A 22,745-nucleotide genomic window follows, 5' to 3' on the forward strand; every position below is an offset into this window, starting at 1 on the left:
TACTAGACGTGTTCCATACTAGATATGGAACAAGACCTAAGTACCTAGATATACAAGACCTAAGTACCTAGATATACTAGACCTAAGTACCTAGATATACTAGACCTAAGTACCTAGATATAGAAGACCTAAGTACCTAGATATACTAGACCTAAGTACCTAGATAGACCTAATATATACAAGTACCTAGATATACCTAAGACCTAGATATACTAAGTACCTAGATATACTAGACCTAAGTACCTAGATATACAAGACCTAAGTACCTAGATATACAAGACCTAAGTACCTAGATATACTAGACCTAAGTACCTAGATATACAAGACCTAAGTACCTAGATATACAAGACCTAAGTACAAGACCTAAGTACCTAGATATACTAGATACAATGAATGTTGTTGATATCAAAAGTGCGTCCCAAATGACACCCTGTTCCCTTTGTAGTGCACTACTTTTGACCAGGTCAAATGGCAACCTGTTCCCTTTGTAGTGCACTACTTTTGACCAGGTCAAATGGCAACTTGTTCTCTTTGTAGTGCACTACTTTTGACCAGGGCAAATGGCAATCTGTTCCCTTTGTAGTGCACTATTTTTGACCAGGTCAAATGGCAACCTGTTCCCTTTGTAGTGCACTACGTTTGACCAGGTCAAATATATATATATATATATATGCCATTTAGCAGACGCTTTTATCCAAAGCGACTTACAGTCATGTGTGCATACATTCTACGTATGGGTGGTCCCGGGGATCGAACCCACTACCCTGGCGTTACAAGCGCCATGCTCTACCAACTGAGCTACAGAAGGACGGCACCCTGCTCCCTTTGTAGTGCACTACTTTTGACCAGGGCCCAATCGGAGGGACACATTCACTTCTATGCATTTTCTCCTTATTCTAAGTAAAGATTACGTTCTCTTGTTGAAGTTTAACCCATATGTTGCTCTAATGCGTCAACAACTCAGCTGAAAGATCTTTTTCAGGATTACTATTGGTCTAAGTCTTCAACACTTTTTTAAAAGTGGTACCATGCGCCCATGCGTCCAAACAGCTGTTGCACTAAAACCAGTAGCAGCTAATAGGTGACTAAGAAGTTATTTTCCTAATGAATTATTAATCTCGCATGGACTGACTAGGTAAACATACATGGCACCGTAAATGCGTCATGATAAAACAATGCGATTTGTCACTGGTTATTTGGATAAATCACGATTATGCAGGTGTTAGCATCTTTTGAATTTCGGAAGTGGAAGGGGAGATTTGGCCTATAGACGTGTCCGTAAGGAGTTGGAGCTCTTCCTTCTGGTTCTCTTCTCTTAACACAATATGGACCCAGAACTTAATTGAGCATCTGAGCAATTACGCAAAACTTTAGTTCTGGGTTAACCGAGATTAATATATTATCAACAAATGAAAACCCTATTGAGGATAAACAAAATAAAGTTCAGTAAGTGAAGTTAGTTGTTTTGTTGTTGGGCCTGATTTCCTTCAACTCCCAGGTTCCAGGAGGAGTTCCCTACACTGACAGTCCGTCAGTATCCACTCACGTGTAAAAAAACAATTAAACAATGAATTTGTACATTAAGGAAAGAGGGGAATATCTAGTCAGTTACACAACTGAATACATCGGGAGGGGAGTGGGGAGTGGGGTCAACGGGAGGGGAGTGGGGAGTGGGGTCAACGGGAGGGGAGTGGGGAGTGGGGTCAACGGGAGGGGAGGGGGAGTGGGGTCAACGGGAGGGGAGTGGGGAGTGGGGTCAACGGGAGGGGAGTGGGGTCAACGGGAGGGGAGTGGGGAGTGGGGTCAACGGGAGGGGAGTGGGGAGTGGGGTCAACGGGAGGGGAGTGGGGAGTGGGGTCAACGGGAGGGGAGTGGGTCAACGGGAGGGGAGGGGAGGGGGTTCAACGGGAGTGGGGGAGTGGGGAGTGGGGGGTCAACGGGAGGGGAGTGGGGAGTGGGTTCAACGGGAGGGGAGTGGGTTCAACGGGAGGGGAGTGGGGAGTGGGTTCAACGGGAGGGGAGTGGGGAGTGGGTTCAACGGGAGGGGAGTGGGGAGTGGGTTCAACGGGAGGGGAGGGGGAGTGGGTTCAACGGGAGGGGAGTGGGGAGTGGGTTCAACGGGAGGGGAGTGGGTGGGTTCAACGGGAGGGGAGTGGGGAGTGGGTTCAGGGAGGGGGAGTGGGTTCAACGGGAGGGGAGTGGGGAGTGGGTTCAACGGGAGGGGAGTGGGGAGTGGGTTCAACGGAGAGGGGGAGTGGGTTCAGGGGAGGGGTTCAGCGGGAGGGGAGTGGGGAGTGGGTTCAGCGGGAGGAGTGGGAGTGGGTTCAACGGGAGGGGAGTGGGGAGGAGGAGTGGGGAGTGGGTTCAACGGGAGGGGAGTGGGGAGTGGGTTCAACGGGAGGGGAGTGGGGAGTGGGTTCAACAGGGGAGGGGGAGTGGGTTCAATGGGAGGGGAGTGGGGTCAACGGGAGGGGAGTGGGTTTCAACGGGAGGGGAGTGGGAGGGGAGTGGGGAGTGGGTTCAACGGGAGGGGAGTGGGGAGTGGGTTCAACAGGAGGAGTTGGGAGTGGGTTCAACGGGAGGGGTGTGGGGAGTGGGGTCAACGGGAGGGGAGTGGGGACAACGGGAGGAATGTGGGGAGTGGGGCATTTCTCTTGCATTTCAAAGATGATGGCACAATTTATTTTCAAATGTTAATATTTTACCAGATCTAATGTGTGTACTCTTCTACATCAAATGCTTACTTACAAGACCTTAACCAACAGTGCAGTTCAAGAATATTTACCAAATAAACTAAAGTTTTTTTTTTTAAGTAAAAATACTACCTGGGGGCGGCCCATCAGAAAGTCCAGGACCCAATCGCACAAGGCAGGGTCGAGACCCAGGGTCTCAAGCTTAATGATGAGCTTGGAGGGTACTATGGTGTTTAATGCTGAGCTGTAGTCAATGAAAATCATTCAGCCATACAGTTGAAGTCGGAAGTTTACATACATTTAGGTTGGAGTCATTAAAACTCATTTTTCAACCACTCTACAAATTTATTGTTAACAAACTATAGTTTTGGCAAGTCCGTTAGGACATCTACTTAGTGCATGACACAAGTCATTTTTCCAAAAATTGTTAACAGATCGATTATTTCACTTCTAATTCACTGTATTACAATTCCAGTGGGTCAGAAGTTTACATATACTAAGTTGACAGTGCCTTTAAACAGCTTGGAAAACTCTGGAAAATGATGTCATGGCTTTAGAAGCTTCTGATAGGCTAATTGACATCATTAGAGTCAATTGGAGGTATACCTGTGGATGTATTTCAAGGCCTACCTTCAAACATGTAGATGACATCACATTACTTCTGGTGGACCACATAAAACATATTTGCTTGACATCATCGGAAAATCAAATGAAATAAGACAAGACCTCGGAAAAAAAATTGTAGACCTCCACAAGTCTGGTTCATCCTTGGGAGCAATTTCCAAACCCCTGACAGTACCACGTTCATCTGTACAAACAATAGTACGCAAGTATAAATACCATGGGACCACGCAGCCATCATACCGCTCAGGAAGGAGACGTGTTCTGTCTCCTAGAGATTAACGTATGTTGGTGCGAAAAGTGCAAATAAATACCAGAACAACAGCAAAGGACCTTGTGAAGATGCTGGAGGAAACAAGTACAAAAGTATCAATATGCACAGTAAAACGAGTCCTATATTGACATAACCTGAAAGGCCGCTCAGCAAGGTAGAAGCCACTCCTCCAAAACAGCATAAAAAAGCCAGACTACGGTATGCAACTGCACATGGGGACACAAAGATCGTACTTTTAGGAGAAATGTCCTCTGGTCTGATGAAACAAAAATAGAACTGTTTGGCCCTAATGACCATCGTTATGTTTGGAGGAAAAAGGGGGAGGCTTGCAACCCGAAGAACTCCATCCCAACCGTGAAGCACGGGGGTGGCAGCATCATGTTGTGGGGGTGCTTTGCTACAGGAGGGACTGGTGCACTTCCCAAAATAGATGGCATCATGAGGGGAAGATTATGTGGATATATTGAAGCAACATCTTGGTGGCAAATGGGTCTTCCAAATGGACAATGACCCCAAACATACTTCCAAAGTTGTGGCAAAATGGCTGAAGTCAAGGTATTGGAGTAACCATCACAAAGCCCTGACCTCAATCTTATAGAAAATGTGTGGGCAGAACTGAAAAAGCGTGTGCGAGCAAGGAGGCCTACAAACCTGACTCAGTTACACCAGCTACCCTGAAACATTTGACCCAAGTTAAACAATTTAAAGGCAATGCTACCAAATACTAATTGAGTGTATGTGAACTTCTGACCCACTGGGAATGTGATGAAAGAAATTAAAGCTGAAATAAATCATTCTCTCTAGTATTAGGACACTGTCAGGAATTGTGAAAAACTGAGTTTAAATGTATTTGATTAAGGTGTATGTAAACTTCCAACTTCAACTGTAACACAGTTACAGGTGTCTAATGACCCAGAGTACATATAGAGATCACTAGTTCTGCTGACCATTTATTCATTTCTTTAACTAGGCAAGTCAGTTAAGAACACATTCTTATTTTCAATGACGGCCTACAAACAGTGGGTTAACTGCCTGTTCAGGGGTAGAACAACAGATTTGCACCTTGTCAGCTCAGGGGTTTGAACTTGCAACCTTCTGGTTACTAGTCCAACGCTCTAACCACTAGGCTACCCTGCCACTATCCTGAAATGTATAATGGCCACACAATTCTCAATAAATGTCCTTCCCTACAAGCACGCTGAAAGCCTGTCAATTTGTAAAATAGCATTGTATCTGGTCAAACTCAAATGTTTTCGAACTTTGCGTAATGAACATGAGGGGTGACAGAGAGCTGGTTTCAAGCACAGGGCGCAGCAGGTGTTTATTTGTAAAGGACCACAGTTGGAGGCAGGTAGCTGGGTCAGGCAGAAGGTCATACACAGGAGGAGGCAGGTAGCTGGGTCCAGGGGCAGGCAGAAGGTCATACACAGGAGGAGGCAGGTAGCTGGGTCCAGGGGCAGGCAGAAGGTCATACACAGGAGGAGGCAGGTAGCTGGGTCAGGCAGAAGGTCATACACAGGAGGAGGCAGGTAGCTGGGTCAGGCAGAAGGGCATACACAGGAGGAGGCAGGTAGCAGTACAGGCAGAGACAAGGCTAGTAACATAGTCTGGGAGATCAGGGAATAGGTAGCCCGGCTAAAGTACAGGCAGGGAATAGGTAAAGTTAGTGAGGCAGGCAAAAACTATCATACACAGGAGGAGTAAATCATTGTAAACCTAGCGCTCTGAATAGATGTGTGTCAAAAACAAACAATACCTCACAGTGATGGGGTGCAAAGAACTGAACTAAATAGTGTGTGATAATGACATGCAGGTGTGTGAACAGGTGATCAGAATTAAGGTGATTGGGATCTGGAGAGTGAACCGCGTTCAGGGGATGTACGTGTTTGAGAATGTGAGCTGGAAGCAGAGGTAACACTGTGGTTTTCCTAGATATATTATATATATATATATATATATACTATATTGTGATCACTACATCCAAAGGATTTCAAAACTGCTTTCAAATCAATTTTGGCAGAGTTAGTAAAGATATGATCAATACATTTTGATGATTTCATCCCTGTATGGTTTGTAAATACCCTGGTTGGTCATTTAATAACCTGACCCAGGTTGCAGGCACTGGTTACAGTTTGAAGTTTGTTCTTGAGTGGGCGTGGCTTGAGAGCCAGTCAATATTTAAATCACCCAGAAAATATGCTTCTCTGGTATTACATACATTGGCTCATTCATCCCTCTCCTCTCCACTGTAGCTATTCCCCAGGTCGTTGCTGTAAATGAGAACGTGTTCTCAGTCAACTTACCTGGTAAAATAACAGATAAATAAAAAGTACAAAATCAAGCATTTCACACATATTATCCAGATACTGACTGTTAGCACTTGGTGGTCTATAGCAGCTTCCCATCAGAATGGGCTTTATGTGGGGCAGATGAACCTGTAGCCATATTACTTCAACAGTATTTAACATTATCCAGATACTGACTCTTAGCACTTGGTGGTCTATAGCAGCTTCTCACCAGAATGGGCTTTAGGTGAGGCAGATGAACCTGGAGCCATATTACTTCAACAGTATTTAACATTATCCAGATACTGACTGTCTATAGCAGCTTCCCACCAGAATGGGCTTTAGGTGAGGCATATGAACCTGGAGCCATATTACTTCAACAGTATTTATCATTTGATCGTCTCTAAGCTTTACAGGAATGTGGTTTTGAAAATAAACAGCCACACCTCCGCCTTTGGCATTTCATGTATTGCTACCACTTTATCATTAAATGTATTATTTAAGTGAGTTTCAGATATTGTCAGAATATGAATTTCACCTGTCACTAGCAAATGATTGATTTCATGAACTTAATTTCTTAAGCTACATATGTTAACGAATAGGATGGTAAAATCCTGCAGTACAGCGACAACAACTTAGACAGGACGTACAGCCTGTGATAGCTGGGCTGGGATTCAATCCATAGACTGTCCAACTAAAGATATAGTTCTCGGGTCATGTTCTTGAAAACAGCTATTTTGGGCCTTGGTTCTCAGGACTGAATGTGGATGACAACATTCACATGTTGTTTTTTCAAGCCTCCTCTGAACTGTTTCTGTCTCCGTGACAACTGGGAGTTCATGAAAGAACGTACACCTGTTCCAGAGGATCTGCTGAATGGTCATCAGCTGTCTGATGCTGTTGTTTGTGAAGGTGTTCCCACATATGCTGAGCACTTGTTGGCTGGAGTCCAACTCATCCCAAACCATCTCAATTGGTTTGAGGTCGGGTGATTGTGGAGGCCAGGTCATCTGATTCGGAACTCATTCACTTTCCTTGGTCATTTAGCCCATACACAGCCTGGAGGTGTGTTGGGTCATTGTCCTGATGAAAAACACATGATAGTCCCACTAAGCGCTAACCAGATGGGATGGTGTATCGCTGAAGAATGCTGTGGTAGCCATGCTTGTTAAGTGTGCCTTGAATTCTAAATAAATCACAGAAACTGTCACCAGAAAAGCACACCCACACCATCACACCTCCTCCTCCATGCTTCACGGTGGGAACCACACATGCAGAGATCATCTGTTCACCTACTCTGCTTCTCACAAAGACATGGTGGAACCAAAAATCGCAAAGTTGGACTCATCAGGACATATTTCCACCAGTCTAATGTCCATTGCTAGTGTTTATTATTATTGGTGTCATTTAGTAGTGGTTCCTTTGCAGCAATTCGACCATGAAGGCCTGATTTACGCAGTCTCCTCTGAACAGTTGATGTTGAGATGTGTCTGTTATTTGAAATCTGTGAAGCATTTATTTGGGCTGCAATGTGAGGTGCAGGTAACTCTAATTAATTTATCCTCAAGCCCTTAAATTAGAGCTAAGGAGCAGTGAATATTGGGTTGACCAACCTGTTGGTAGTATCACATTTTCACTTCATTTCATTACAGTACAACGGTTTGATTTGTTTGATCATAGCTAGCTACATAGCTAGCTACATAGCCGTCTTTGTATCAAAGATAATTGTGTAGTCTAGAGCGACTTTCTAGGTTAGCTAGCCAGCTATTGTCGTTCTTTTAACGCAACGTAACGTAAACAACACTGCTAGCTAGCCAGCTAGCCCCCGAATAGCAGCACTGTAGAAACTATTACACTCAACGGAACGACTTGATTAGTGTAGTGTCAACAACGCAGCCACTGCCAGCTAGCCTACAAAGTCAACAACGCAGCCACTGCCAGCTAGCCTACTTCAGCAGTACTGTATCATTTTAATCATTTTAGTCAATAAGATTCTTGCTACATAAGCTTAACTTTCTGAACATTCGAGACGTGTAGTCCACTTGTCATTCCAATCTCCTTTGCATTAGCGTAGCCTCTTCTGTAGCCTGTCAACTATGTGTCTGTCTATCCCTGTTCTCTCCTCTCTGCACAGACCATACAAACGCTCCACACTGCCCCTACTCGGATGGTATCGCGCCGTCCCAACCTTCGCTCTCTCTCCCCCGCTACTCGCTCCTCTTCCATCCTATCATCTCTTCCCTCTGCTCAAACCTTCTCCAACCTATCTCCTGATTCTGCCTCCTCAACGCTCCTCTCCTCCCTTTCTGCATCCTTTGACTCTCTATGCCCCCTATCCTCCAGGCCGGCTCGGTCCTCCCCTCCCGCTCCGTGGCTCGACGACTCATTGCGAGCTCACAGAACAGGGCTCCGGGCAGCCGAGCGGAAATGGAGGAAAACTCGCCTCCCTGCGGACCTGGCATCCTTTCGCTCCCTCCTCTCTACATTTTCCTCTTCTGTCTCTGCTGCTAAAGCCACTTTCTACCACTCTAAATTCCAAGCTTCTGCCTCTAACCCTAGGAAGCTCTTTGCCACCTTCTCCTCCCTCCTGAATCCTCCTCCCCTCCCCCCTCCTCCCTCTCTGCAGATGACTTCATCAACCATTTTGAAAAGAAGGTCGACGACATCCGATCCTCGTTTGCTAAGTCAAACGACACCGCTGGTTCTGCTCACACTGCCCTACCCTGTGCTCTGACCTCTTTCTCCCCTCTCTCTCCAGATGAAATCTCACGTCTTGTGACGGCCGGCCGCCCAACAACCTGCCCGCTTGACCCTATCCCCTCCTCTCTTCTCCAGACCATTTCCGGAGACCTTCTCCCTTACCTCACCTCGCTCATCAACTCATCCCTGACCGCTGGCTACGTCCCTTCCGTCTTCAAGAGAGCGAGAGTTGCACCCCTTCTGAAAAAACCTACACTCGATCCCTCCGATGTCAACAACTACAGACCAGTATCCCTTCTTTCTTTTCTCTCCAAAACTCTTGAACGTGCCGTCCTTGGCCAGCTCTCCCGCTATCTCTCTCAGAATGACCTTCTTGATCCAAATCAGTCAGGTTTCAAGACTAGTCATTCAACTGAGACTGCTCTTCTCTGTATCACGGAGGCGCTCCGCACCGCTAAAGCTAACTCTCTCTCCTCTGCTCTCATCCTTCTAGACCTATCGGCTGCCTTCGATACTGTGAACCATCAGATCCTCCTCTCCACCCTCTCCGAGTTGGGCATCTCCGGCGCGGCCCACGCTTGGATTGTGTCCTACCTGACAGGTCGCTCCTACCAGGTGGCGTGGCGAGAATCTGTCTCCTCACCACGCGCTCTCACCACTGGTGTCCCCCAGGGCTCTGTTCTAGGCCCTCTCCTATTCTCGCTATACACCAAGTCACTTGGCTCTGTCATAACCTCACATGGTCTCTCCTATCATTGCTATGCAGACGACACACAATTAATCTTCTCCTTTCCCCCTTCTGATGACCAGGTGGCGAATCGCATCTCTGCATGTCTGGCAGACATATCAGTGTGGATGACGGATCACCACCTCAAGCTGAACCTCGGCAAGACGGAGCTGCTCTTCCTCCCGGGGAAGGACTGCCCGTTCCATGATCTCGCCATCACGGTTGACAACTCCATTGTGTCCTCCTCCCAGAACGCTAAGAACCTTGGCGTGATCCTGGACAACACCCTGTCGTTCTCAACTAACATCAAGGCGGTGGCCCGTTCCTGTAGGTTCATGCTCTACAACATCCGCAGAGTACGACCCTGCCACACAGGAAGCGGCGCAGGTCCTAATCCAGGCACTTGTCATCTCCCGTCTGGATTACTGCAACTCGCTGTTTGCTGGGCTCCCTGCCTGTGCCATTAAACCCCTACAACTCATCCAGAACGCCGCAGCCCGTCTGGTGTTCAACCTTCCCAAGTTCTCTCACGTCACCCCGCTCCTCCGCTCTCTCCACTGGCTTCCAGTTGAAGCTCGCATCCGCTACAAGACCATGGTGCTTGCCTACGGAGCTGTGAGGGGAACGGCACCTCAGTACCTCCAGGCTCTGATCAGGCCCTACACCCAAACAAGGGCACTGCGTTCATCCACCTCTGGCCTGCTCGCCTCCCTACCACTGAGGAAGCACAGTTCCCGCTCAGCCCAGTCTAAACTGTTCGCTGCTCTGGCCCCCCAATGGTGGAACAAACTCCCTCACGACGCCAGGACAGCGGAGTCAATCACCACCTTCCGGAGACACCTGAAACCCCACCTCTTTAAGGAATACCTAGGATAGGATAAGTAATCCCTCTCACCCCCACCCCTTTAAGATTTAGATGCACTATTGTAAAGTGACTGTTCCACTGGATGTCATAAGGTGAATGCACCAATTTGTAAGTCGCTCTGGATAAGAGCGTCTGCTAAATGACTAAAATGTAATGTAAAAATGTAAATAAGAGCTGAGGACCAGTGAATGTTGGGTTGACCAACCTGTTTAAATAAGAGCTGAGGAGCAGTGAATGTTGGGTTGACCAACCTGTTTAAATAAGAGCTGAGGACCAGTGAATGTTGGGTTGACCAACCTGTTTAAATAAGAGCTGAGGACCAGTGAATGTTGGTTTGACCAACCTGTTTAAATAAGAGCTGAGGACCAGTGAATGTTGGGTTGACCAACCTGTTTAAATAAGAGCTGAGGACCAGTGAATGTTGGGTTGACCAACCTGTTTAAATAAGAGCTGAGGACCAGTGAATGTTGGGTTGACCAACCTGTTTAAATAAGAGCTGAGGACCAGTGAATGTTGGGTTGACCAACCTGTTTAAATAAGAGCTGAGGACCAGTGAATGTTGGGTTGACCAACCAGTTTAAATTAGAGCTGAGGACCAGTGAATGTTGGGTTGACCAACCTGTTTAAATAAGAGCTGAGGACCAGTGAATGTTGGGTTGACCAACCTGTTTAAATAAGAGCTGAGGACCAGTGAATGTTGGGTTGACCAACCTCTCCGTACAATAACAATGGCCTGAGTCATTACTATATCTTTGTATATAGTGTGTTATTTTGTGTCTTTTATCACAGAGAAAAGACATGAGAGAATATTGTCAGCTATTCCTTCCTTGTTTCTTTCAGGAACAACTACTTCTAAATTATTAACATTACTTTACTAAGAAACTACCACTCTCACTCCTAAATCATTAACATTCTCAAAGAGGTATATATGTAGGGTAAAACCTCATCAACAGGAAAATCACTTTTACTAACGCGCAAAACATACATAAATAACTTTGTATAAAATACTGGGATACATTCTGTATTTCTTCTAAAGAACTATCCAAAGCATTTTGATGTTATTATCTGTCAAATGAAAAAGCTCCACTATCAATGTATTATCAATAGAATCTGAGAAAAGTCTAAATTTGAACTATCATTTTGCAAACTGAATGATGTTCAGCTATTGCTTCCATAAATATTGGGGTCTAAGGGGGCGACGAACCCTAAGAAGTGATACAATCTCGGATCTCGGCCTCGTATCTCTCTTCACAATCTTCTGTGTTTTTCCACGACCTCTGAACTTTGCCTGGTTCCCGTCTCTGTTCCCATCTGAAACTGATGCAAGATTCCATAAAATAAAAAACAAAAACATAATATGGTTTCTAAATTGTTTACAGCCTGTGTACTCATGACCCCATCTCTGACGGTTAAGTTTTTTTATTGACTGGTGGAGAGGTTAAAGAGGTTGGGACGGTGGTTAGTTACCCCGAGGGATCGACCAGTGGGGGTGGAACCATCATCCGGTTATCCATTAGACAGGAGCTTTCTACAATCTGATTCTAAACAAACAAACAATAAAGAACATTAAATGATGATGTCAAATCACTCTCACACTCTCTTACTGGTGACTAGCTGGCTTTGTTCCCTCCCCCAAATATATACAAGTGTGACATCCCTGATACTGGCTCTTACATCTGAGGGAAGCATCAGACAGACAGATAAGTCAATCCTCCGAGGTAAATCAAGGGGAAGATCATAGCACTGGATGGTGCAGGATAGGATATCATTGAAGGACCTTCACAGCAACCTGCAATGAGACAGAGAAGCGATTCAGATGACCACATTAAAGAGCCACACTGAAGCAGCATCAAACCTGAGAGTGGATTACAGATCAAACACTGGAGTAAAGATACAAACACGCAACCAGTGAATTCAAGTGGACAACAGAATATCTGTGTTCCCTCTACAGAATAAGCGTTGGTTCAGAGTGCTAGAACCTCGGGCTAAAACACACTGGACTAAACTGGAAACCAGAAGGTTGATCTACTACTGAGCTAAAAACTACTGTTGAGATGCCAGAGGAAGGTATGGAGAACAGCAAGGAGGGAGAGGAGAGACCCAAGTGGAACAACAAGGCAGAGTACCTGCTGACCTGCATTGGCTTCGCAGTGGGGCTGGGCAACGTGTGGCGCTTCCCCTACCTCTGCCAGATTTACGGAGGGGGTATAGATGCTTTTACACAGATTTTCTTTTCTTTTGTTTTACAACTTTGTTCATGTTAAAGAAGCCCTCTGGAGACCTGAGCGGTTGTTATGTTTCGGTGAAATTCTATAATTTTAACGTTTTAACTCAATTTAATGAACTAAATTCCCATTGTTTAAACACCATTATTCAAATTGAAACTCCATTTAAAATGAACATTCTAACTCCAAATTAACTATTAAAAAAAATGTAACTCCATTAAACATGTTACCTTTATTTAATATTAATATTATAATATAATACCATTTTCTGTTTGTGTTTCCTTGATTTTAACGTAATTTATATAACATTTTAACTCCATACACTTTTAGGGTATGTCCATTTTTATTTGATTTGTCATTGTTCTGTTTTTATTTTAAAGTATATCTGTGTTTTGTGAAGTATACGCTGCAGTAGCAACTATGACACTTTGCAGACACTTTGTACAGCACTGTGTCCGACTGCAGCAATGACATCAGAACCCACGTCGGTGCGCTCCGGCTGTTACATTTGTATGTTTAATCTCGCCTGTGAGAACCACAGCCATTAGCACCACTGAGTCTGGTTAGACTGAACTGTACCTACCACAGCTTCTGCCATAGAAACAAACGGAACATGGTTTGGTGTGTCGGTGGTTGCACGTTTACTATGCAGAAAAACGCTTGTCTCTAGCCCAAAACCGTGAAAAAAAATTAAAAAGATTTTAGTGGAGCAAAATACAATTATTTCTAGAATGGATTCGCGGGACACTCTTAAAGTGGTACACATAAATTATCATCATGAGTAAACGACTATGAAAATAGCGCAAATAAACCCTATTTAATCTATACAGAATGTTTGTCACAAAAAAACAAACTTTATTTGCAGCACGGATCAGATGAGATGTAGGTCATTACCACTAAATAAATAATAGGTGTTCACCATCATTTTTTTAAAATCCCAGAACAAGGATGGGAACCACTGCCCAACAGTACTTCTACCTGTGACCAATTGAACTGCATATCTTAAATTGTATTGGATCTGGGTCCGGTCTGTAAATCAGGGCTCCAGAATCAAACATTTCCCTGGTGACACTGGTGCTCTTAATTAGGTCTCAAATAGTCAAAGTCCAATCCCAGGAATGCTACTAAAGCTCTATTTAAACTTGGGGCGGCCGGTGACCTTGTTACGGGCCGGAGTTGTCGTAGCAGGCACTTGGAACCTCTCCCTGAATTCCCATGAATTCCAAAAATGGGGTTAAATTTAGGGTTAGGATTAGGGTTAAGGATTAGGCATGGCTAGTTAGTTGAAATGTTGATGACAGTTAGGTGAACATTTACAAACCAAGCATATATTTAGGAAAGTGTTACCATGATCACAAGATCAAAGGCTCCTTTCCAAACGGCACCATATTCCCTATGGGAAATGGTGAAAAGTGCTGTAGTTTACGATATGAACACTTAAAAAGCCTAGGAACAACATCGTTGACTGAAATACTGATACCAATAGATACCGTGTTGACTGAAATACTGATACCAATAGATACCGTGTTGACTGAAATACTGATACCAATAGATACCGTGTTGACTGAAATACTGATGAAAGTAGATACCGTGTTGACAAGGGAATATGGGTCAAAAGTACTGTAGTTTACGATATGGACACTTAAAAAGCCTAGGGACAAACATCGTTCGACTCTGAACTGATTCCACATTAACCTTCGTTTGTCCCGTGTCCCATTTCTCCTCTCTCAAGGTGCGTTTCTGATCCCCTACCTGATCGCCCTGGTGTTTCAGGGTCTGCCTCTGCTCTACTTGGAGCTGGCTATAGGACAGAGGCTCCGCATGGGCAGCATCGGAGTCTGGAACTCCATATCACCCTACCTGGGAGGAGTAGGTAGGTGATGAAACCCTGATGAAGACAGTTTAGCTGTTGAAACATTGGTTAAATCAATTATTTCATTGGAGTCAATCAATTAAAAGTGCAGGTTTTTTTTATTCTCAGGAGTAGGTGGGTGGCGAAAACTAACACCCAGACAGGAAACATCCTCTACTAGCTGCTGTTTGGTGTTTCTGATCTACTATCCCATGTCCATCAGGTGTTGCCTCAATGGTGGTGTCCTTCTGTGTGAGTCTGTTCTACAACACTATCGTGGCCTGGGTCCTCTGGTACCTCTTCAACTCCTTCCAGGAACCCCTGCCCTGGAGCCAATGTCCCCTCAACCACAACAACACAGGTATGAGGCGCTTTGAGAACGTCAATTGGTAGAAAAGCGCTACAGTTGAAGTCGGAAGTTTACACAAACTTAGGTTGGAGTCATGAAAACTCGTTTTTCAACCACTCCACATATTTCTTGTTAACAAACTTTAGTTTTGGCAAGTCGGTTAGGACATCTACTTTGTGCATGACACAAGCAATTGTTTTAACACTCGTTTACAGATCACAATTCCAGTGGGTCAGAAGTTTACATACATTAAGTTGACAGTGCCTTTAAACAGCTTGGAAAATTCCAGAAAATGATGTCATGGCTTTAGAAGCTTCTGATAGGCTGATTGAGTGCTTTGGAGGTGTAGCTGTGGATGTAGTTAAAGGCCTACCTTCAAACTCAGTGCCTCTTTGTTTGACATCATGGGAAAATCTAAAGAAATCAGCCAAGACCCCAGAAAAACAATTGTAGACCTCCACAAGTCTGATTCATACTTGGGAGCAATTTCCAAACACCTGAAGGTACCACGTTCATCTGTACAAACAATAGTACGCAAGTATAAACACCATGGGACCAAGCAGCCATCATACCGCTCAGGAAGAAGACATGTTCTGTCTCTTAGAGATGAGTGTACTTTGGTGCGAAAAGTGCAAATCAATCCCAGAACAACAGCAAAGGACCTTGTGAAGATGCTTGAGGAAACAGGTACAAAAGTATCTATATCCACAGTAAAACGAGTCCTATATCGACATAACCTGAAAGGCCGCTCAGCAAGGGAGAAGATACTGCTCCAAAACCGCCATAAAAAAGCCAGACTACGATTTGCAACTGCATATGGTGACACAAAGATCGTACTTTTTGGAGAAATGTCCTCTGGTCTGATGAAACAAAAGTACAACTGTTTGGCCATAATGACCATTGTTATGTTTGGAGGAAAAAGGGGGAGGCTTGCAAGCCAAAGAACACCATCCCAACCGTGAAGCATGGGGGTGGGAGCATCATATTGTGGGGGAGCTTTGCTGCAGAAGGGACTGGTGCGTTTCAAAAAATAGATGGCTTGATGAATGATAATTATATGGATATATTGAAGCAACATCTCAAGACAAGTTAAATTTTGGTCGCAAATGGGTCTTCCAAATGGACAATGACCCTTACCATACTTCCAAAGTTGTGGCAAAATGGCTGAAGGACAACAAATTCAAGGTATTGGAGTGGCCATCACAAAGCCCTGACCTCAATCCTAGAGAGAACTTGTGGGCAGAACTCAAAAAGTGTGTGCGAGCAAAGAGGCCTACAAACCTGACTCAGTTACACCAGCTCTGTCAAGAGGAATGAGCCAAAAATTCACCCAACTTTTTGTGGGAAGCTTGTGGAAGGCTACCCGAAACGTTTGACCCAAGATAAACAATTGAAAGGCAATGCTACCAAATACTAATTGAGTGTATGTAAACTTCTGACCCACTGGGAATGTGATGAAATATATAAAAGCTGAAATAAATCATTCTCTCTACTATTATGCTGACATTTCACATCCGTAAATTAAAGCTTTGATCCTAACTGACATAAAACAGGGAATTTTTACTAGGATGAAATGTCAGGAATTGTTGAACAGTGAGTTTAAATGTATTTGGCTCAGGTTTATGTACACTTCCGACTTCAACTGTATTTATATATATATATATATTATAACTGTATATATATATATATTTATATACTCCATTCCTTTCAATGATCATTTGAACCAGGGTACGTGGAGGAGTGTGTAGAAAGCACGCCGGTCAACTACTTCTGGTACCGTCAGACCCTGAACATCACTCCTAACATGGAGACCAGTGGCTCTCTACAGTGGTGGATGGTGGTCAGCTTAGCTACCGCCTGGTCTATCGTTTACATCTGTTTTATCAGGGGGATCGAGACCATCGGCAAGGTGAGATGCAGACAGTCTGCTGCATTTTACCTCAGGGGGGGTAAAGCTAGGACCGGGGAGAGAAGTGCTACTTGGACCTGTGCCAGTATTTTAGAGGACAAAACAATGTAAATATTATTAACTGGTTATGACTGACAATTCATAAAGAATGGCCTTTGTTTTCTGCTATGGCAGACGGGCTTTTAAAACATTATAATTACATTAGCCAACTTTGGAATTATGATATTTGTTGAAGTTTTTTGTTGCAGTGTGCAAGCAGCTCAAAACAACATGCTCTTTAATTTCTTGTCGTACTACAGGCTGTGTACGTCACAGCAACGTTCCCCTACCTGGTTCTAACCATCTTTCTGGTGAGAGCCCTGACCCTTCCTGGATCATCTGAAGGTCTGATCTACCTGTTCACACCTGACGTAAGACCTCTGTCTGTCTGTCTGTCTGTCTGTCTGTCTGTCTGTCTGTCTGTCTGTCTGTCTGTCTGTCTGTCTGTCTGTCTGTCTGTCTGTCTGTCTGTCTGTCTGTCTGTCTGTCTGTCTGTCTGTCTGTCTGTCTGTCTGTCTGTCTGTCTGTCTGTCTGTCTGTCTGTCTGTCTGTCTGTCTGTCTGTCTGTCTGTCTGTCTGTCTGTCTGTCTGTCTGTCTGTCTGTCTGTCTGTCTGTCTGTCTGTCTGTCTGTCTGTCTGTCTGTCTGTCTGTCTGTCTGTCTGTCTGTCTGTCTGTCTGTCTGTCTGTCTGTCTGTCTGTCTGTCTGTGTTTCAGAGAGAGCGATGGAGAGACAGAGGGAAAGTGACTTGTCTTGACAATCCACCTCATTTGTAATATTGTCTGTCTGTGTGTCTCATCAGTGGGAGATCCTGAAGAACCCCCAGGTATGGCTGGATGCTGCCACTCAGATCTTCTTCTCTCTGTCAGTGGCCTTTGGTGGACTCATCTCATTCTCCAGTTACAACAGCCAGAAGTGAGTTCAGTGGTCTATTAGTAACATCAACCTTTATGGGTCCAGCATGTCAGTCGTCCCCCAAGGCTTTTAATTTGCCATATCGTTCACCTCCCTTGACAAGCCTCCCTCGCTGTTTCACCGTTGACCAATAATTTGCATTCACTCTGTTTTTTGTTGTTGTCTGTGTGTTTGGTCAGGAATAACTGTGAAAGGGATGCTGTTTTAGTGGGGGTTATAAACAGTGCTACATCTATCTATGCCTCCATCCCCATCTTTGCCATCCTGGGATTCAAGGCCCACACCAACTATGTCACCTGTCTGAATGGGTAGGTGTGATAAAATGGACATTTATTTGGCAACATTTGCTAAATCATGAAATTAGTTTGCAGTCAAGTTGTTAAACCTTTATATTCTACCTTGTGTGTTTGATATCCTCTGGAAAAATAGATGCAAACTCAACCAAAGCAAATGACCAATATGTTTCTCTTGTAACTTACAGTAACATCTTAGCACTGACCAATGAGTTTGACATTAGCGACATGAACATAACGGTTGAAAACTACGAGCAGTGGTTTGACTCTTTAAATGGGACACATCCATCTAGAGTATCCGATCTCAACCTGAAGACATGCGACCTGCAAACCTTCTTGGATCAGGTACTATACTCAGGAGTTGAACTACCTCAGGGCAACAACAACAAAAAACGACCTCAGGACAAATGTGGGTTGAGCCAAGTTTTCTTGTTATTCAACCTACCATCGCTGCATAAAATAAGCTAATTGGTCGTCTTGTTTCCATCTCTCTGCATCCTCCCTACAGAGTGCGTCTGGTACTGGGTTAGCTTTCATCGTGTTCACAGAAGCGGTGATATCGATGCCTGGCTCTCAGGTATGGCCTGACTCTTTTTATTTTTTATTTTATTAGTTCTTTAAAAAGAAACTATAGTTAACATACAGTGTTAAACCCAGTTAAACACATCTGGATCTGATTAGATTCCTGTCTGATTGACCAGGGGTGTGGGCTGTTGTTGATGTGATTCCTGTCTAATCGACCAGGGTTGTGGGCTGTTGTTGATGTGATTCCTGTTTGTTTGACCAGGTGTGGGCTGTGCTCTTCTTCATCATGCTGTTCAGCCTGGGTCTGTCCTCCATGTTTGGTAATCTGGAGGGCGTCCTCACGCCCCTTTATGACCTCAAATTGGTGCCCAAGTGGATGCCCAATGAGCTCTTCACAGGTAAAAGCCAAAAAGGAAATGATCAGATTTTTGAATGTTTCGATATTGAATAATGTAGGACAGACTGCAGCCCTGGTTTACCCCTTGCCAATGTGTGACAAATAACTGTTCGTTTGGGTATGATCTTAACACCATAGTGGTTTTCTCCGTCTCTTCCCACTTTCTCTTTCTTTCCCCCCCTCGTTCGCCTTTTCTCTCTGCAGCGTTGATCTGCCTCGTATCGTTCCTGGTGGCTCTGATATTCACTATGGGTTCGGGGAACTACTGGTTGGAGATCTTTAACAGTTACGTGGGCTCTGTACCTCTCCTCATCATCGCCTTCTTTGAGATCATCGCTGTGGCATACATCTACGGAATAGGACGGTAAAGAGCCTCATAATACTATAGTTGTCCTGGTGTGAACTGTAATGAGCGTCTTCCCACTGGGCACACACACTGGTTGAATGACTATGAACCAATGTGGTATAGATGTTGAATTGACATCTGTGCCTCAGTGTATTTTCTTTAGAATGGGGCAGATTGCTAGGAACATGTCTGTCTCCCCATATGTCTGTTGTTAAAACCTTTAAATATAGCAGTTCACCTTATCTTTGGGTTCAGCATTTTCCACTTGAGCAAATGTATGATTCCTGACACAATCCACTTGTGACCGATTGGGTATTAATCCTGGATCATCTGCAAGTCCTTGATCCAGGGTCACCTGCGAGTCCTTGATCCCAGGACTTCTGCAAGGCCTTGATCAAGGGTCATCTGCAAGTCCTTGATGCTGGGACATCTGCAAGTCCTTGATCCTGGGACATCTGCAAGTCCTTGATCCCAGGACATCTGCGAGTCCTTGATCCAGGGTCACCTGCAAGTCCTTGATCCTGGGACATCTGCAAGTCCTTGATCCTGGGACATCTGCAAGTCCTTGATCCCAGGACATCTGCGAGTCCTTGATCCAGGGTCACCTGCAAGTCCTTGATCCTGGGACATCTGCAAGTCCTTGATCCTGGGACATCTGCAAGTCCTTGATCCCAGGACATCTGCAAGTCATTGATGCTGGGACATCTGCAAGTCCTTGATCCCAGGACATCTGCGAGTCCTTGATCCTGAGACATCTGCAAGTCCTTGATCCCAGGACATCTGCGAGTCCTTGATCCAGGGTCACCTGCGAGTCCTTGATCCCGGGACTTCTGCAAGGCCTTGATCAAGGGTCATCTGCAAGTCCTTGATCCTGGGTCACCTGCAAGTGGCAGTGCAGGTGGCCCTGTATCAATGACTTGCAGATGTCCCGGGATCAAGGACCTGCAGATATCCCGGGATCAAGGACTTGCAGATGACCCAGGATTAAAATAGCCTTGTGGTTAGAGTGTTGGGCTAGTAACCGAAAGGTTGCAAGTTCAAATCCCCGAGCTGACAAGGTACAAATCTGTTGTTCTGCCCCTGTAACCCACTTTTCCTAGGCCGTCATTAAAAATAAGAATTTGTTCTTAACTCAGTTAAGGTCCAAAAAATATATATTTTTAAACAATCGGTCACAAGTGGATTGTGTCGGGAATCGTAAATGTGCTAAAGTTGTGGAAAAAGCTGAATCCAAAGATAAGCTGAACTAATATATTTAATGGTTTAATAGACCAACAACAGACATATGGGGAGGCAGATGCCTGTCTACTCTTTCATCAGATCCTCTTCCATCTCTTCTGTCTGCGCCTGTAATGACATGTTATTTTTAAAGCCTCTTCTGACACGTTTCTGTCTCCGTAGGTTCAGTGATGACTTGGAGTTCATGACAGGACATAGACCCAACATCTTCTGGAAGGTTTGCTGGTTGGTCATCAGCCCTCTGATGCTGATCGTGGTGTTGGTGGCGTACGTTGCCGTCCAGGCCCAGACACATCCCACCTACCCAGCATGGAATCCTGACTATGTAAGACCAAGAGTGCAAAAATTCGGTAACTTTCCCAAGTTTTCAAGAAATCCTGGTTGAAGGATTCCGGATTACCTGCTTATTCCGTCCTGATTCAGGGAATCTTCCAACAGGGATTTCTGGTAAACATGGGAATTTTGTGAATATCTATCAGGAACATGTACGAGGTATTAGTGTGGAGCATTTTATGTATTCTCGTCAGATCAGCTAGGTTGTAGGTGTAATTTAAGAGGCTCAATAGTAGTGCGTGATAATTGTTCATAGTAGTAAGCGGGAATAGGGTTTCATTTGAGAGACAGCCACAGTTAGATGACTACATAGTACTCACCTAATAAGCAGTACACTACAGCCTACAGGGAATAGATGTCATTTGCGATTTCCCTGTGAGATGTAATTTGTTGCAAAGCAATTACATTTTCTGATTCTAATTCTGTCTGTGCAGGTGAACTTCCCCGACACAGAGGTTCTGCCGTATCCAGACTGGGTGTTTGCCATCTGTGTCCTGCTGTCTTCAGTACCAGTTATCTCCATCCCTCTGGTGGCCATCTACAGACTCATCTGCTGCATGTCAGGAAGACACTCTGAAGACCGTCTCCACAACGATCCGAATCCTTATGCCAACGAAGGCTACGTTGTAGAGAGCTAGACCCTAGAAGACACTGTACTTCCTGTTTGAGCTTTTATTGTAAACGGGAATCAGGAGGCCAACGAAGACTACGTTGTAGAGAGCTAGACCCTAAAGACACTCTATTTCTATCTATCCTCATCTGAGCAACACTGTAAAACAACGCTGAGGTGAAGTAATTGCCTCACATCAACTGATCTCGACATTCCTTACACTCATGAATCAAAAGGGTGTTTATTTGTTTTTATTTCGTAATAATGAAGGACGGACGATCGGTTGCACTAAATTTGAACAGTGATTTTTTTAAATGTTTCCAGGAGTAGTTTTTTTGTCTTTTGGGTGACACAAAGAGGATTGGAAAGCTGAGAATCGGTGAATGTTGGGTGTACCAATTTTGACCAATTGAAAATTGAATTGTTGGTCAAAGTATTTTTATTTTATTGTTTCTCACACAGAACATAAAGATAAGAGCTCATTTAAACAGCATAGAGCTTTCCGTGTAAAGATAGTGTCTGTGCCATTATGTTTTCTACTGGAAATGAAATGACATCTCTGATATCAAATGTACTTCCTTATTTCTTTCATAGGTCCTACCACTCCTAAATCATAAACATTAGATATAATACAGCAATTAGATGGAGATTTAACAGAGGCGTTGAAACCACAGTATGACAACATGAAAAGATACTTTTGGTTTTACTAAAGCACAAAACATAAATAACTTGTATTACATATTGGTAGTGTGCAATATTACTTTATTTCAGTCACATCGCACTGACACTAGTAGACTGATCTGTTTGCACTTTAGCTAGCTAACTCCTCTGTCTGTTGTCATGGCACTTTAGCTAGCTAACTCCTCTGTCTGTTGTCATGGCACTTTAGCTAGCTAACTCCTCTGTCCTGTCTGTTGTCATGGCACTTTAGCGAGCTACCTCCTCTGTCCTGTTCGTTGTCATGGCACTTTAGCGAGCTACCTCCTCTGTCCTGTCTGTTGTCATGGCACTTTAGCTAGCTACCTCATCTGTCCTGTCTGTTCTCATGGCACTTTAGCTAGCTACCTCCTCTGTCTGTTGTCATGGCACTTTAGCTAGCTACCTCCTCTGTCTGTTGTCATGGCACTTTAGCTAGCTAACTCCTCTGTCCTGTCTGTTGTCATGGCACTTCAGCGAGCTACCTCCTCTGTCCTGTTCGTTGTCATGGCACTTTAGCGAGCTACCTCCTCTGTCCTGTCTGTTGTCATGGCACTTTAGCTAGCTACCTCATCTGTCCTGTCCGTTGTCATGGCACTTTAGCTTGCTACCTCCTCTGTCCTGTCCGTTGTCATGGAACTTTAGCTAGCTAACTCCGCTGTCCTGTCCGTTGTCATGGCACTTTAGCTAGCTAACTCCTCTGTCCTGTCTGTTGTAATGGCACTTTAGCTACCTAACTCCTCTGTCATGTCTGTTGTCATGGCACCTTAGCTAGCTAACTCCTCTGTCTGTTGTCATGGCACTTTAGCTAGCTAACTCCTCTGTCCTGTCTGTTGTCATGGCACTTTAGCTA

General features: G+C 44.6%; 1 protein-coding gene across 1 annotated transcript; it reads left to right on the forward strand.

Moving 5' to 3' along the window:
• The first annotated feature begins 11,828 nt into the window (after nucleotides 1-11,828).
• Nucleotides 11,829-21,629, forward strand: slc6a18 (solute carrier family 6 member 18). The gene is made up of 13 exons (XM_046361358.1): nucleotides 11,829-12,370; nucleotides 14,123-14,263; nucleotides 14,466-14,603; nucleotides 16,319-16,500; nucleotides 16,800-16,910; nucleotides 17,341-17,453; nucleotides 17,633-17,761; nucleotides 17,935-18,091; nucleotides 18,255-18,323; nucleotides 18,534-18,669; nucleotides 18,873-19,032; nucleotides 20,416-20,578; nucleotides 21,021-21,629. Exons 1-13 carry the CDS (start codon nucleotides 12,220-12,222, stop codon nucleotides 21,222-21,224), a joined length of 1,854 nt encoding a protein of 617 aa, XP_046217314.1. The 5' UTR covers nucleotides 11,829-12,219; the 3' UTR covers nucleotides 21,225-21,629.
• The last annotated feature ends 1,116 nt before the right edge of the window (nucleotides 21,630-22,745 follow it).

Source organism: Oncorhynchus gorbuscha, linkage group LG09 (assembly GCF_021184085.1).
Source record: "Oncorhynchus gorbuscha isolate QuinsamMale2020 ecotype Even-year linkage group LG09, OgorEven_v1.0, whole genome shotgun sequence".
In the NCBI taxonomy this organism is placed as follows: Eukaryota; Metazoa; Chordata; class Actinopteri; order Salmoniformes; family Salmonidae; genus Oncorhynchus; species Oncorhynchus gorbuscha.

What these genes read in the sequence shown, in the direction of transcription:
- slc6a18 (XM_046361358.1), top strand. Translation starts at nt 12,220, where the DNA reads ATGCCAGAGGAAGGTATGGAGAACAGCAAGGAGGGAGAGGAGAGACCC. An exon ending in ACCCTACCTGGGAGGAGTAG is followed by an intron (nt 14,264 to 14,465) that starts GTAGGTGATGAA and finishes CATGTCCATCAG; the next exon opens with GTGTTGCCTCAATGGTGGTG. An exon ending in GGATCGAGACCATCGGCAAG is followed by an intron (nt 16,501 to 16,799) that starts GTGAGATGCAGA and finishes GTCGTACTACAG; the next exon opens with GCTGTGTACGTCACAGCAAC.